The sequence below is a fragment of the Asterias rubens genome, chromosome 6 (assembly GCF_902459465.1).
Source record: "Asterias rubens chromosome 6, eAstRub1.3, whole genome shotgun sequence".
Lineage (NCBI taxonomy): Eukaryota > Metazoa > Echinodermata > Asteroidea > Forcipulatida > Asteriidae > Asterias > Asterias rubens.
The window spans coordinates 14,702,326-14,719,193 of NC_047067.1; the positions used below are offsets into that span (position 1 = coordinate 14,702,326).

The window sequence follows — 16,868 nt, forward strand, 5'->3', positions numbered from 1 at the left end:
TGTTACCGCGGGCGTATAACGACCAGCGCTAATCGGCAGAAGCATCTGTGGGCGCATTTCCTAACGAGCGAAGTGTAAAGAACTAGCTACCCAGTACGCCACAGAAAAATACACAGATTGCATTGCGTTCAAGCGTCCTTCTCAACCAACGACATACGGCGAGGATGATTTTAGCTATGAATAACGACATTTCAATGATTTTGACAAACAAAAATGCAAAAGGAATTACCTCTTTGTAGTATTCTTATTAAACAAACACAAAATCAGTCGAATAATTACGGCTCTCTCAATCAACTAACCAAAAATGTCCTACGCGAGATAATTGTATAAAAGTATTTAAAAAAAAAACAATCTCAATTCGTTTTCAACGGCCAGAGACCACCGACATTCTTTTCATGATAAAACAATCAATACCACATATTTCATAATTTTCCCGGTCAGCAAAACCTAACAAATGTCATAATTCATCACAGGAAAGGACGATTTTTTTGCTTCAAAATTCAGTCAAAAACTCAAAGTCAACAGTTCTAATGTAGCATTGTGCGCATGCAACGTAGGTGACAAAATGTTACTGCGCACGCGTTGAACTTGTGTGTTGCTACTTTGGGTGCGTTCGTTTAGCTTCCCTGGGTCGACCCCGGTGTGTGGCGGTTTTTTTTTCCAGGATGAACGTGTGCAGATAATTACCCACGTATTTCCTGGGGGAAAAAACCGCCACACACCGGGGTCGACCCAGGGGAGCTAAACGAACGCACCCATAACCACTCCAATAATTATGAATGGAAAAGGACGTGATACCAGTGACGGCAGCGAAAGGCGGTAACACACATGGGGTACAAAGAGCTCGCTGCGGTCGGATTGTGTACAGCCTTTTACAGTCGCTGCGGTTCACATCCATAGTGTTTCCACTGGAGGTGGATGCAGCACTATTCGGATTAATTTGAGCTTCGGGGTTTGAGACTGGAGTTGTATTCTCCTTCTGTTGCTCTTGTCTATGTTAACGAGTAGAGCTGTTGATAGTATAAAACATTGTGAGAAACGGCTCCCTCTACATTACGTAGTTTTTGAGAAAGATGTTTATTTCTCTCGCATCCGAAAGCATACAAATTTTCTTTCATTACTTTCTTGCAACTTCGATGACTAACTGAGTCAAAAATGTAACACATTTTGTTATTTTATGCATTTGTTGGGATGCACAAAGTGAGAATACATGGTCTTTGACAATTACTAAAGGTGTCCAGTGCCTTTAAGCACTGCATGCGTGCATTATCTTTGTGACAATATATCCTGGTGTCATGTGTTTTCAGTAGGATAACAGGGAAATTTTTCACAATCAAAAACCAAGTGTGTTTTTTTTTCAAATCATCTATCGATTTTTTTAACAATAACACTTACACTTCATGGTGTATTGAAATTTTGTAAGTTTTGGTTTTACGTTGCGAGAGACAGTCCGTCATTAACAGTGCTTATGCATGCACGACATTTGAGCAACGTCATAATATGACATAATATTATGTTTTCACACCTTTCATTGGTTGGTATTTTATTGAATAGTCAGAAGCTAGTATGGTTTATTACAGTATGCAGTTAATCCATTTGGCGTTTTCACTTAAAATATTTAATTTTTTTCCCCATATTGGCACACCATAGAATCCCAAATAGTAACCATCTCACGTGATCCATCTAGTGACTAAAGCAGAATGAAACTCAATCTAACTTTCGAGGTTGGATGATGTTTCTTTGACTCATTTGGATGTTGGCATAATAATGCACTAGTGATTAGTACCAAAAATCAATCATTTTATAAATGTTTAAGCATAACCGGGAAACTTTATTTTCAGCATGATTAAGCCTGATGAAAAAACAGACCGTGAGTAAACTGCATAGCTTCTGTCACCGGTGCAGCTTGCACAATCTCGCGGTAAACGGGAATCAAAGTCGGGGTTCGAAAACATATGAGGGTCGATAACGTATGACGCTACGATACGTTCGTTTAAACTATGGTAATATGGTGACCTAATTTATGGAACTGGGTCCAAATCATCTTGTTATAAGACCAATAATGTCTTTTGGTTTATTCATTTACTCTATCCATTAGATGTATATTCTCTTTTTTAAATGGTGTTAATACAATACAATGCCAAACGTCTATTTACACTCTAAAATATTACGGGTCACACTTCACCCGGATTTCAAAGATTCCCCATCCCTTTCTGATTCAGTTGACCCAGAATCTTTCAGTGATCAGTAATGTTTTTAAAACTGTACTTTGGACTATATAATTCCGAGTCACTTTGACACGGACTCCGGATCAAACTGACCCACAAATGCCGGATCAGCACTTTGAACCGTAATCCGAGTCTCTAATCCGTCAGGTTTTATAGTGTATTATGACCCTATTGTTATTTTCTTTCTTGTAAATGAATTGGACAGGGCCTTAACAGTTCCTTGCACTGTAACTTGTTGTCCTGAAGAAATATGTGAAGAACAAATCTTCAAGAAATCACAGTTAAAAGATGTGGAAGTAATACATGTCTTTTTTCTTTTTGTTTCGTCCCAAAATCATTACAAAAAAAAGGAAAAAAAAGTGCGATCTCAAAATGTAAATACTTAATTACATGTCAGGTGATTAAAATTAACATTGCTCACTAGACTTGTTACAACTGTATACATGTAAATACATAAGCTGACTAATTACGATTGGAATTAATTTATAAAAAAGTACAACTTGTAAATGAAACGAGAAAAAATAAACCATTGTTAATAAACTACTCTAGCATACAGTAAGTTTAAGAGTTTTCGGATATGTCACTAAAAAGATGCTCTGCAAAAAGAGAACTAGGCTAAGTGGCCAGTCAATTTATTCAATGTTTAAAAAGAAATCTAAATTGTTTTGACCCCGGCCAAATTTAAATGTTTTAATATTGAATGGCTTCATAAAACGATCCATACACTAATAACAAGGTGAAGCCTCAAATAAACTAGATTTTGTATTTTTTATTTATATATTTTTTTTATAGACCCAAGGTCTCAACACTTCCTGGTTTGAACAAACGACTTTGTTGTTAAATCAGGAATGGTGATAATCTTGCCAGCTTGGCCAGCTGTGTATGCTGTTCACTTCTTTGTATCGTTTGTTAAAGACAGTAGATACTATTGGTAATTGTCAAAGACTAGTCTTTTCACTTGGTGTATCTCAACATATACATAAAATAACAAACCTGTGAAAACTTGAGCTCAATCGGTCAAAGTTGCGAGATAATAATGAAAGAAAAAATACATCGTTGTAATAATGCGCAGTCCCATCATGCATCACACTCGCACTGCGCCATATTTCTATGCACTGTACGCATGACGTACTTCCTGAACAAGAATCTGCTTAAGCGTCTATCCCAGCGGTCCTGGATAGACTGGCCGCTGGGGCCGAGCGGATATTGGGGACAGAGTCTCCGTGGATAGATTTCCCTATAGGACACTGGTCTTTTGTCTCTCTTGTTTGACTACAGATTGTTCATTGTTCCCGCTGTATTAATATTGTTCACTTTTCTAAACTCTATAATATCTGTAACCTGGCTTCACAGTTAGCTCTTCATCGGGAAAATGCATAGAATAAAGCTCACAAAAACTGCTCAGCTTGTCTCTTCCTTCCGCAGACTTGTAGTTGAAGCTGGCACAATTATTGTGTCGAAGGCAGAAGGTGGCGCAACGGAATAATGACAGGGCGGACATACTCTGTAAATGGTGACTGCCCGTGGGCGCTGCCATGTTGGATGGGCTTGCTTTGAACACTGCTTCCTTTGTCTGTGGTGATGGTGCTGGGGGTGCTGGTAAAAGATTTCAAAAATATTGTGAGCTTTTTGCATTTTAAAAATATTTATATTAAAGTGAACTCAAACAAAACACAGACGTGCACGTACCCTCTACAAATTTAATTGTAGTCAAATGGTTGAATGACAATTGGTTTTTTTATGTTTGAAATCGATTTGTGGAACTGTAAGTTATAAGTTTTGGTTTAATAGCAGCATTGGTGAAGGTGCTGTGGCACAATATGCAGCCAACCAAACCAGGAACACCGGGCGAACCCAGTCGATAGATAAGTGCACTGGGTTCTTTTACTCACAACACGGGACCAACGGTTTTACGTCCCACCCGAAGAACGAAGCAATGGCAAAGTGTATTGCTTATAAGGACACAAGTGTCAAGACTTGGACTCGAACCCACACTCTGCAGATAAGATATACCAGAGTTGGAATTCGGTGCTTTTAAAAGCTCGACCACGACACTTCCAACAAGTGTTAAACTTTAAATACGCGTAGACTTTGCCCTAATGAAACACCACACATAGGCCTAGATAAACAGGGGTGGGTTTCACAAAGAGTTAAGACTAGTCTTATCTCGAGTTAGGACCAGTTACTCGTCCCAACTTAGGACTATCCATGCAATTTGTATATCTCCTATAGGACTACCTATAGGACTAGTCCTAACTCTTTGTGAAATCGACCCCAGAAAACATACCTACTGAGACTATACTCATTTCATTGTATTTTGCCGTTAGACATTTTTGAAGGCCGATATCATGTCTAACCTCTGCCGGTTTATTCGACGGTCAATTAAAGTCCTTTTACTCAAACATACCGAATTATCATATACAAATAATTGTACAATTTTATGTTGCAATTTTGAATTGTTCCCAGGTAGCCTTTATTAGTTTGTCATATGTATTTGTATTCTTACTGCTAATCACAATAGGTTCTCTAAGGCAGGCTCTTCTTTATGTTAATCATTCAAATAACAGCTGTACGAATATGGCTGTAATAAAATCTAGTCGTCATTCAAGTCAACAAGGCCATGCCATGCCCTTTTGGAAAGACTTTTGGCTAGAGGTTGGGTTATCTGTTGACTTGAATGACGACTAGATTTTATTACAGCCATATTCGTACAGCCGTTAATTGAATGATTAACATAAAGCAGAGCGAGTAAAAGCAGTCAATACTTGTTTTATAACACCCCAAACATTTCTAAATACTGTACTATTATTATTAAGTTACAGACCTGAATGCTACAATCCACGGACGACGCGAATACAGATTAAAAACACTTTTACTTACTGTGTTGCATGTAGTGTCGTGCAATCCGAAATGGTTACAGACTATTAATTTATCACCCTCGTACACGCAACGGACGTCTGGGTACTGCACGCCGTGTGCTAGTCTTCGGACTAGCGCATGGCAAACCGACGCACTATCACACGGCCCTCGTCTAGCGAAACTAAGACATGTCATGTGACGCGCCCTAAACCAATGAGCAGGCAGAATACTTGCAAGGGGTGTTATAAGACAAAATAATAAAGGCTACCTGGAATAGTAAATTAAAAATGGTTGTAAAATCCCGAGTTATAACAAAAATAAACAAGATGCACAACGTAATTTACAGCTAGACTTGCACAGTCGATCTAGATGTCACGCAAACGCTGCGGAGTTTGACTACATGTATATATAGCTTGTTTATCCAGTCGGATAAGTTCGCAAGTTACGTTACTGTTTCAAGATGGCGGTTAAGTTATGTGACACAGAGCGGGAAAGTTGTTATGTGTTTGTGATCACACACCAAAGCAAACTACAGGCAACCGGTTCCTGGCAATCTCAGAGAAGAAAAGGCATTCTCATTTAGAAAATGACTCATGTGCTACCAAAGTTGTCCCGTAGCATGCGCTGCAGCTGGTTGCCTCCGTTTTGCATGCCGTAAACATTTTCTCGTGCCATAACAGTCACCAAACAGTTCTTGGTGGAAACATAAAGGTTCATGCGAATTATATTTTAATTGTACTGTAGATTATGCAAGCTATAAGATAAATAAAAAAAACAGACGGGCCAAATTGTCAATTAAACTTTTACACTTAAACAGATTGTGTAAATCGCCATAAATGCGCAAAGAGTGATGACGTCACATCATCTAAAAGTCGTCGTTGTGCTTACCGTTCGAAAACGAAACCTATATATCTATTGACGAATCAATGACTGGACGTTATAGTGAAACACAGACCACACATGCGTGATTTAAACTGTAAGTTGACCAAAGGTTGACACAATAACCTGGGCCCAATTTCATGGCTCTGCTTACCGCCGAATTCTGCGCTTACATGCAAACGCCGAATTTCTGCGCTCGCTGTGCAAACGTAGAATGCCTATAGAACGTGGAGTACGCACGCGCACAAGCCAAATTTCCCTGCTAAAATGCGGTTGACGTAAGCGCAGAATTCCCTGCTTCCGTAAGGCCTATTCTTTGTATTCGGTAAGCAGAGCCATGAAATTGGGCCCTGATCCTTACCTGTCACAGATGGCGTCGGTGTAACGGCCTGGGTTCCTGTGAAGGAAACAAAATATATACAAGATCTGAGTTATTTTTTCCAACATGAAAAACAGTCCCAATGAACATTAATAATGCAAATATAACCGTGTCTGTGCTGTACGCTACTTCAAGAGTAAGCCGAACTGTTCATTGACTTTTCAAATGCTACGATCAAATCCGAAACTTTTCGGAAGATGAAGGCACTATGGTATTAACATGAAAACGATGACGATTTGAATTAATATTATTGTGAGCAACTTCCAAATAGTAATCAGGTAAGGTTTGCGGTATTAGAACCATGTGACAATCTCGTTTGAGTAGCGTGTCGGTTCTGAAAAGAACCGGTGGTTAACGACTCAACGTTTCGATCAGTATGCACTGATTGTCTTCAGAGAGGGGGGTGGGGGGAATGCTGGACTCTGTTTTCAAAAAGTACTTACTTTCGATTTCACATACGCTGCCGAACTCATGGCCCGTACACGGCCTGTCATTCCAGGAGTAATCACTGCGTCTACGGAGCCTGACACACGGCGACTTCTCGTCAAAGACTCCGAAATGATCCCAGGCCGTAAAGTTACCAAGTGGTCTCCCGTCCAGCCACTCTGGATGATCCTCGTCGGACGTGTACGTTAACCCGAACCAAAAGTCAACTGTGCTCTCCCCCGACATGATAAGCGACTTGAGAAACGTCTGGACAGACCGGTTCTCAATGAACGCTAGGTGGCTTCCGGGGTGGACATTGATTGCGCAAGCGTTGCGGGAATTATTGCCATCGGTTAGCGTTTCGCTGAGCAAGTAGTAGCAAGACGATTCAAACAGTTCGAACCCATCTGGACACACTGTGAATAAAACAACAAGTGTCTTGCTGTTAATTATATAATGGCGTTATTATTAAACCCTCTGATTAAACCGGTACTGATGCAGCCCGTAGACAAAAACAATATTTAATTACTCATCAGTTTTTAGCAAAGAAAAACAGGTGAAACCCTTTTCTGATTTATTATATCCTGAGTTCTATCTCCAGACAGAATCGATTGACATGGCCCCAATTTCACAGAGCTGCTAAATTAGATTATAGCACAAAACAAATTATGCTTGTCAGAATTAAGTTACCAGCTAAACTACCAAGTTACATGTATATTTTGTGACGGCTATTCTGCTCATTTCGGTTAACCAAAACTTTTTTGAGCAATATTGTTTGCTTCAGCAGCTCTATGAAATTTAACAATGGTCTATGATCAAATACGCCAGCTAGAAAACACTTTCCATAATAGGCTTGTGTAAAAACAAATGCGGTTTTAGAGTGTTAAAACGAAATAGTTGACAACAACAACAACAACTATTAAAAAACACATATATCTATTAATATTGGGTTTTCTTTGCCAAACTATCTCTAGACAACGATATAAAAAGGTATAGCTTTGATAAAAGTATTATAAATAATCATTGCAAATGAGGTATTCACATTTTACCAATGTACTGCACGCTCTATAGGTGAGCAATGACAGTCGTGTAGTATTTAACAAGGGCGTCGCAAGGTTTTAAAAGTGCTAGAAAGTAGTTTTGTTTTGCACAAAAGACATTCCTCCGTTGCGCAAACTTCAGCGCATTCTTTGCGTATCCTTTGTTCATTTTTATTCACGCTAGACTGAATTCTGTCTTTAACCATGGGTACTGACCAATGCACCTCATTTCAGACTCGTGCACGTTTTTATGCTGAACGTTGCAAGAGGCCTTTTACCTAATTACTTCCCCGTTTATTAAAATCTCAAATTTGCTGGAAAACGACGTCAACTGAAGGGGGACGTGCACCTGGTACAACTTTGATTTGAAAAGTTCAAACACTCCTTTGACGAAATGTTCGATTCCATTTCAACGCAAAACAAAAGAAGAGTAAATTTCCATAGGAGAACACAAAAATAAACTTGTAGCGAAGGAGCTAGAAATGGCAGGCAAAAGAACATCGAGCAGGTTGATTTCTACGGAAAGATAGGAATTATCTCTGGACAAAGCAAAGTTGACAATAATCCAGATGCAGAGATTGAAGTGCTCCAATAGCAGTTGGAATAGCAGAAAGCGAACAGGAAATCCGTTTGACGGAAGCAAGGGCAGTAGGGTGGCAGTCTCAAAGGTGAAGAAGAAAGGCCTCTCGGCAGAGCAGAAAAAGACCTCAAGAATCTCAGAGGAAGAGGCAGTGAAGGACTGAAGGATTAATCGACAGCCGAAACGCAAGAGACGAGATTCTCCGTATAATCATGGGTCCGACTCTACGACACATCTTGCTGATCGTCGCCATTTTGTTTGAGGTACAAGTTCACACTTTTGTGCTATACTTTTTATATATTTATTTAAGCTCTTATATCATCGTGCATGCGAGCCTACCTCCCATACTGTCTGAACAAATGAATATTTATAATAAACAGGTTCACATTTAACTGCACTTTTTCATATTTCACATTTTTATTTAAAAACATAGCATTATTTCTTAAAGTTGTCTCTTAAATGTTAAAATCATGCTATTTTTCTTCATAAAATATTGCTTGAGGCACAAAGTTAAAACCTGGTGAACTTAAAGGCAGCGGACACTATTGGTAATTACTCAGAATAATTATTAGCATAAAACCTTACTTGGTAAAGAGTAATCGGGAGAGGTTGATAGTATAAAACATTGTGAGAAACGGCTCCCTCTGAAGTGACTTAGTTTTTCGAGAAAGAAGTATAGTTTCCCATGCGTTTGATTTCGAGACCTCAGATTTAGAACTTGAGGTCTCGAAATCAAGCATCTGAAAGCACACAACTTCATGTGACAAGGGTGTTTTATTTCTTTCATAGTTATCTCGCAACTTCGACTACCAGTTGAGCTCAAATTTTCACAGGTTTGTTATTTCATGCATATGTTGAGATACACCAAGTGAGAAGACTGGTCTTTGACAATTACCAATAGTGTCCACTGCCTTTAAAGCCATTATACACTTTCGGTAAACAGTATTGTCCAAGTCCCACACTTCGTGTATCACAATTTATATATAAAATAACAAACCTGTGAAAATTTAAGCTCAATCGGTCATCGGAGTCGGGAGAAAATAACGGGAAAACCCACTCTTGTTTCCGCGCGTTTCGCCGTGTCATGACATGTGTTTAAAATAAATCCGTAATTCTCGCTATCGAGAATTGATATTGTTTTAATGTTTTCTCAAAAAGTAAAGCATTTCATTGAACAATATTTCAAGAGAAGTCTTTCACCGTTACCTTTTGTAAACCCTGTAAATTATTTGTAAATCTGTGAAAAAATTTTTTTCTGTACCGAAAGTGTATTATGGCTTTAAAACAAAATTATTTACCTTTTTTATTTATTCATTTTTGTTCAAACAAACTTGCCAAACTGCGTACTCGTACTTATTGCTGCATCAAACCATACTAAAACAAATACGCACACCTTTTTATTAACAATTATGTACTTCACTATTGGGAAAGCTGACAAAAATAAAAGTTCAATTGTGGTTCGAATTGATATAATTAAGGTCAAGGGATAGATTTTCTATCCCTTGTTCCTCAAGCCCAGCCAAAAAGATGAGGGGATAGAATTTTCTATCCTTTGCTGCTCAAACCAAGCAAAGAAAGAGGAGGGGATTTATATTTTTTATCCCTTGGACTACAAACATGACAAAATGTGCGTTATATTGCCAACAATTATCTGGAATAAGCTTTCCAAACAAGATTGATTTCTAAAATCTGGAGCATGCTTTTCACAGTTTAGAGGAAAAAATGGTAAAAGACAATTTGTTGCTTGAAAATCCTGTTTCGATTGAAATTTTCGGACTTTTATGACAACTTGAAGCAGTAAATTTGAATGTGAAAAAATGCAGTTAAATGTGAACCTGTTAATGTTCTATACAAGAACATTCTTTGTTTTTGTGTCATTTAATGTTTTGGCGTATTAAAACACATCTGTTTTTCATGCTTCGCGCAGCGAAGTAGGCCCCTGTAGCATGAAATGTTGGTTGTATGTAATTGGTTTTAGAGTGCGTCATAATGTTTGTCTTGTATTTACCATTGCAAGCTAGGCGAGCGCAACGCACTATTATTGAAGTAATTCAAGTAAAACGTTTGACACACACAGAGAAAAGAAAGAAGAAAAAGGAAACAAAAAGAAGAGAGAAAAAGAAGGGGAGAAGCGAGATTGAAGTGAGCTAGGCTAGGACCACCACATGAATTCAAAAGCATAGCACTTGAAACAGTCATGTTGTATACTAAAATTATCACTGCAGTGACTATGACCCCAAAGCTGTCTAGTATCATTTTTTTCTTGTACAATAAAGTGATTAGATTGGTATTTTGTAATGCGATGAATGGGCGAGGTCATGTTCAAGGACCATTGGACCTACCGTCCTCACCGTCTTCTGCACTGTCGCTGTTAGGAGCGCTGTGTGAGGGTGCCGCCCGGCCATCATCCCGTACTGTGGTTGGTTGTGGTATCTGTGAGTCAGCTAGGGAAGTGTTTTCTTCTGCTAGGTTGAGTGGCGTTACTGTGGCGTTAGCTGTGTTGCGAATTGCAAATAGAAATTAGAAGTTCTATCAACCTTTAATCTTTCCCTGATTGGTATATGCCAAAGATTTTGGGTCCAATGGGACCAATTCATCCAAACCAATCTTAGTGGATGATTCAGTAACATACATTATTTTCCTTGGTGACCGGAACTTCCGGAAGGGTATAGGTCTGCACCGAGGTAGGGGTTCGGGACTGGAACCCTTTTCAAAAGTCAGCACTGCTTCAATAAATCTTGTTAAATTTTCCAGTTGAAACTGGTTGTTATAGCTTACTTGGAACCCCTTGCCAAAAAGTGTTATCTTGGTGTAAAAGTATAATGCACTTATTTTCTCTGCAAATTTTGCTTTAACCGATGGTTCTCAAAGAGGAATGTATGTGTGTGTGTTAACTAGCCTGCAACTCCCGACAGGAGTTGTTAACTTTGTATACGGTGACAACCATTATTGGGGCGTCCTGTTGGTTGAATCATTTCTTGAATAAAGAGTGGTTTTTATAACAGACATTGGTTTTTGGGTAAACTTCTGAACTCCAGCTTTCATATCATTTCATTTATTCGGGTTGTGAAGCCAATGCTTATCAGAAGAGCAAGTTAGCTTAATCAGTGTACTAATCAAAAACCCATTGGGAAGAAGACCATGAAGGAATACTCAGTTTTAGATATGGGAGGAAAACCCCAGATAGTTATTCCAGTGAAAACCAACGCAGCCAGTCGTGACTAAAAACCATGTGTTTGGAACCGGGTCTAAGAGGTGGAAGGCGAGGAAAGATACCACTACGCCAACCCGACTATAAACATAGTTGTCGGCCCCTGTAGTGTTATGGTACAACGATCTATAATCAACGTACCAAATTCCCTCTCACAGATGTAGTAGTTGTTCTTGTTGCATTTCTTAGTCCTCCACCGTTGCGTCCTCATGTAAACGGTAACGCATATGCTGTCTTCGTCACTTTCACTGCCCCGGCCACTGCTCCCACCCATATCCCACCAATTGGTGTATCCCAACCTTCTACCATCTTGCCATTCCCACTCCCCATCGCCAACAACCACCAGACCCATCCAGTAGTATTTAGTCGGTAGTTCAGATCTAAGGACAGCTTGCTGTAGAAGTTCACTCTCCTCGGCCGAGTTGACGCAGACAAGATGGCTGCCGGTCAGTGCGCATGCGTCTTGAGCGTCGTTCCATGAGAGTTTATTGGTGACAATGGTGTAGTGTGATGTGGGTGAGGATAGTTCTAATAACATGAAATAGGAGAACAATCTCTTTAGATAAAATATTATTTACGATTGTCATATATTGAGTCTTTATGGACCTCCCGGACTACGCACCATTACCGCGAATGCTATCCAACCCGGAGTTATGTAGGTACGGGATGTATTTGTCATTATACAACATTATGATTTTACTGGAGATCCTTTGGGGGTGTTTCAGTTCAATGTTGTTTTATGTCCTTGGTTAAATGGAAGTGCACCTTCGAGTGTTATAAATATGAGATTGGGGTTTCGCCATTTTGGATTATTGAGTTTTACATGAACATGAAAGCATTTTGATACCAAGTACTTCTGCGTTCTGTGTGTGTCTTATTTGACTACCATACATGTTGATGTTGTTTATCTCTTTGTAAATAAAATACTTTAATATAATTGCGTCACCAAGTATATCGCAATTCTCCGATAGCTGTGCAAGCGCCAAATTTATGCTAACTGTGTCAGCGAACGTGAACGTTTTATACACACGCACACAAGCAAACATTCCCTGCTAACCTTAAAATACGCTTGACGTGAGCACGGAATTCCCCACTTCCGTAAGCGCCGATTCTTTGCTTACGGTAAGCAGAGACATGAAAGTGGGTCCAGGTAAATTCGCATTGTTCTCAGCGTGTGCACATTTCAAAGAACAAAGGATTTTCCTTGTAAGTCTGCCGCCACTAGAGTCCTGAAAAGTATCGATTACGATAGTTTACGATGTGGTAACGGTCGTAAAACAATGTTTTGTTTCACTACCGTTTTTCTTTTCGTTCTTCTTTGTAAAACAGAAGGGGGACACACATCAGTCCAGTGCTTCAAAGACGGACAAAACCTCTTTAATAATTACCATCATACACAACAAAAAATACACATATTTTAGAAATCTAACAAAATGGACCATAAATTCATAAAGTAATTATCATTATAATCATACTTATTGTGAAATGGCATATTGAAAGGGGGAAAAACACGAAAAGTATAATTTATGTTGATGCTGAAAGTATGGTACTTACAACGGTATACCGAAGAAATGCTTCAACGTCATCAATATAACAAAGCCTTTTAATTAAACAAACTCATGTTATTATATGTTGTTTGTTGAATGTTGAACTTGTTTGCGGGGGAATCAATCGTGCCGCTACAATGGATTAATGGATTAATAACAGTCGAATGAGTACGATCGTCATAAATCTATTACACCTTGTAAAGAGTCGACATAATAGTCTGTATTGTAATTACTATTATTCCTTCCTCGAAATATCTAACAGCAAAGGCAGTATGTACTTTTGGTAGTTACTCCACGAGTCAATGACCATGAAAACTTACTTGGTAAATATTTAAACATGGTTGGAAACGGTCCCCTTTGAAGTAGTTTTAGAGAAAGAGGTAATGTTTCACATACACAAATTTAATGTGAGAAAGGCGTCAGGGTTGAAGCTTTTCTCATGCCTGAAAGCATACAATTCTATACAACAAAGGTGTATATATCTACAGGATTGAAACATTCAAGCGTTTCCAAAATCAAAAAGGATACTTTGCCTTTAAAAGGCACTACAGGGAAGGTCCAAGAAAATTTCCCGTTGCGGTCCTGTTACGTAACGAACTATGTTTTACGCAATTATCATCCCATGAAGTAACAATACACAAATTATTGTACATACATAAACTTCCTGCATGCCAAACATTTGAATAACAAAAAATAAATGAAATTGGAGCACTATAATTTCTTAATGTCTCATACGTAAATGGGTAAATTCTTTGACTTTATAAAGCTTTCGTTTTATAGGCATATTAGAAAATAGTAGTTTTCTTTAAAGACACTGGACACTATTGGTAATTGTCAAAGACTAGCCTTCACAGTTGGTGTATCTCAACATATGCATAAAATAACAAACCTGTGAAAATTTGAGCTCAATCGGTCATCGAAGTTGCGAGATAATAATGAAAGAAAAAATAACCCTTGTCACACGAAGTTGTGTGCGTTTGGATGGTTGATTTCGAGACCTCAAGTTCTAAATCTGAGGTCTCGAAATCAAATTTGTGGAAAATTACTTCTTTCTTGAAAATTATGGCACTTCAGAGGGAGCCATTTCTCACAATTTGTTATACCATCAACCTCTCCCCATTACTCGTCACCGAGAAAGGTTTTATGACAATAATTATTTTGAGTAATTACCAATAGTGTCCACTGCCTTTAAAGCCATTATACACTTTCGGTACAGAAAAAAAAAAAAGTTCACAGATTTACAAATAACTTACAGGGTTTACAGAAGGTAATGGTGAAAGACTTCTCTTGAAATAGTAGTCCATGAAATGCTTTACTTTTTGAGAAAACAGTAAAACAATTTAAATTCTCGCTAGCGAGAATTACGGATTTATTTTAAACACATGTCAGACACGGCGAAACGCGCGGAAACACAGGCGGGTTTTCCCGTTATTTTCTCCCGACTCCGATGACCGATTGAGCCTAAATTTTCACAGGTTTGTTATTTTATATAGAAGTTGTGATAAACGAAGTGTGGGACTTGGACATTACTGTTTACCGAAAGTGTATAATGGCTTTAACTCACTTGTAATTTACATTGCACATAAATTTTTTTTTAAGTTACAATTACCCGAGTGTCATGTAGGAGCTATGAGGTGATTTGACACAATTTTGCATCAATAAGTGCATAGGTCACAGACCCAAGATCCCTGAGTCACCTATACGGAAAGGACAAGCATCGGTGCATTTTTGCAAAATTCTCAAAAAACGCTTCACCGTGAAACATTACACCCTCGCCTGTAACTTACAGGCAGTGGACACCTTTGGTAGTTGTTAAAGACCAGTCTTCTCACTTGGTGTATCTCAACATATGCATAAAACAACAAACCTGTGAAAATTTTAACTCAATTGGTCGTCGAGTTGCGAGAGAATAATGAAAGAAAAAACACCCTTGTCGCACAAGTTGTGTGCTTTCAAATGCTTGAGTTCGAGACCTCAACGGCAATGAGGTCTCGAATTCAATTCAAATATTTTAGTGAGGAATTAATGTTTCAACAGCTCTCCATTGCTCGTTACCAAATTTGTTTATGCTAACAATTATTTTGAGTAATTACCAATAGTGTCCTGTGCCTTTAACCTTCATCCGTTTTTCAGCAGACATCAATAATGTTATCGAACCTAATGTCAGTTATGTGTTTGTTTATTTGACAGCTTCTTTGTCAATGCGAGCATTTTACTTTTACGGGTAGCATTTGTAACACTTCAGTAATAGCTTTCTGGTTTTGTGAATCTTTCCTGTCTCAATGTTTGTATGCAGACCCAGTCGTTTTCTGATCAGACTACTATAAGCTTTGACATTGATGGGATAGACTATCCCTGTATATAAACTGAAAACAAAATGTCACTTTAACATGAGTACATTTTCATTTTATTGTACAAATACTAGAATAGAAGACCTGAAATTGTGACTTACCCACTTCTGGATGAACTTCAGCACTGTGAGACTTTGCTGATACAAAGAAACTCAGAACGAGATAGCATGCAAGCTAGAAAAAAATTAAGCAAAGGAAAAGTCTGTATTTTTTCATTTGGAAAACAACTCATAGCGATGGTGAAAAAGCAAAAATGGATTTGTGAATACAAAAATTCATTCACCTTCCACGATGGCCAGACGTGACTCAGAGTATAGAATGAAGACATAACATGGAGTCGAACTAATAGGTACAACGTAAGCAGAGAAGGGCAGGGGAGCACACACGTAAGTACGTGTTGAACCCCACGCAAACTTCCCCAACAAACAAACAAACCAACAAACAAACCAACAAACAAACAAACAAACACACCGACAGAAATAAAACCCCAAACAAACTCCCACAACAAACGCCCAAAATAATCAAACAAACAAACTAACAAACACATTGAGCGTATTGCATTTCCAGGAATATGTTTAAAGAGCAGTAGGCCCTATTTACAACAAGTTTTGGGCCTATCATCAGGAAAGGAAAAGTACCCCACAAATACTCACCCAAATACTAATATATGAAGGTACTACAAAGTTCCCCATTTCCGCTGTGCCTTGTGATCAAATTGGCAGCTGATGGTGGGGAAAACCGACAATATCCCGGGGTATGTCCGACTCCGTCAGCGGCAAGACCACTTTTAACCTACCATAATGTACGGTACTCGTTGTAGGCTTCAGATCGAACCAATAAGCTTTACGCTACATTTGTTTCTAGAGAACAAAATACTTCTCGTTCTGTCATTTGAATACTAATTAAGTCTCAAAGCCATTTGAACCCGCTGGGCCGGAATAACAATAAAAGAACCAACAATATACAGCGATCGTTAAAAGTAAAATTTAATTAATTTAATTTAATTAGAAAGTAAAAACAACTCCGATGTGAGGCAAATTGAAAAAAACTCTGAAATTATACCGCATTCCGTGGAAGCTGGACTATAAATAAATCGATTATGGTTGAATTATGTAAGATCATATCTGGTGAACATATGCCGTCTGGCGTCGTTGGAACATGGTGGACGTGTGTTTTACCAAACTCGCCTTGCCCAGGGGCAGGGAAGGAAACAGTGGAGACATTTATCATAAATGATTTATTTTATTCCTTCATTTATTCATCTATTTTATCTATCCATTTCAGTTGCAAAAATCACGCGTATACTATTCTATCGTTTAAAGGGGGGAAATACTACCAGATTGATACGAAAAAGGCTAAACAAATAGC

General features: G+C 38.5%; 1 protein-coding gene across 1 annotated transcript; it reads right to left on the reverse strand.

Annotated features, from left to right (window-relative positions):
- Positions 1-3,364: 3,364 nt before the first annotated feature.
- On the reverse strand, positions 3,365-16,259 carry LOC117291769 (C-type lectin lectoxin-Phi1-like). Its single transcript, XM_033773670.1, has 5 exons — positions 16,154-16,259; positions 15,602-15,674; positions 6,789-7,187; positions 6,328-6,363; positions 3,365-3,824 (listed from the first exon to the last, which is right to left on the reverse strand). Exons 1-5 carry the CDS (start codon positions 16,190-16,192, stop codon positions 3,547-3,549), a joined length of 825 nt encoding a protein of 274 aa, XP_033629561.1. The 5' UTR covers positions 16,193-16,259; the 3' UTR covers positions 3,365-3,546.
- Positions 16,260-16,868: the final 609 nt, after the last annotated feature.

Bases quoted from the DNA above. Each gene is read 5' to 3' on its own strand.
- LOC117291769 (XM_033773670.1), bottom strand. From the start codon at position 16,192: ATGGGGAACTTTGTAGTACCTTCATATATTAGTATTTGG. The intron at 15,675-16,153 runs GTGAGTATTTGT...ATTTTTTTCTAG, and splicing joins CTTCATATATTAGTATTTGG to CTTGCATGCTATCTCGTTCT. The intron at 3,825-6,327 runs GTAAGGATCAGG...ATCTTTTACCAG, and splicing joins ACCGACGCCATCTGTGACAG to CACCCCCAGCACCATCACCA.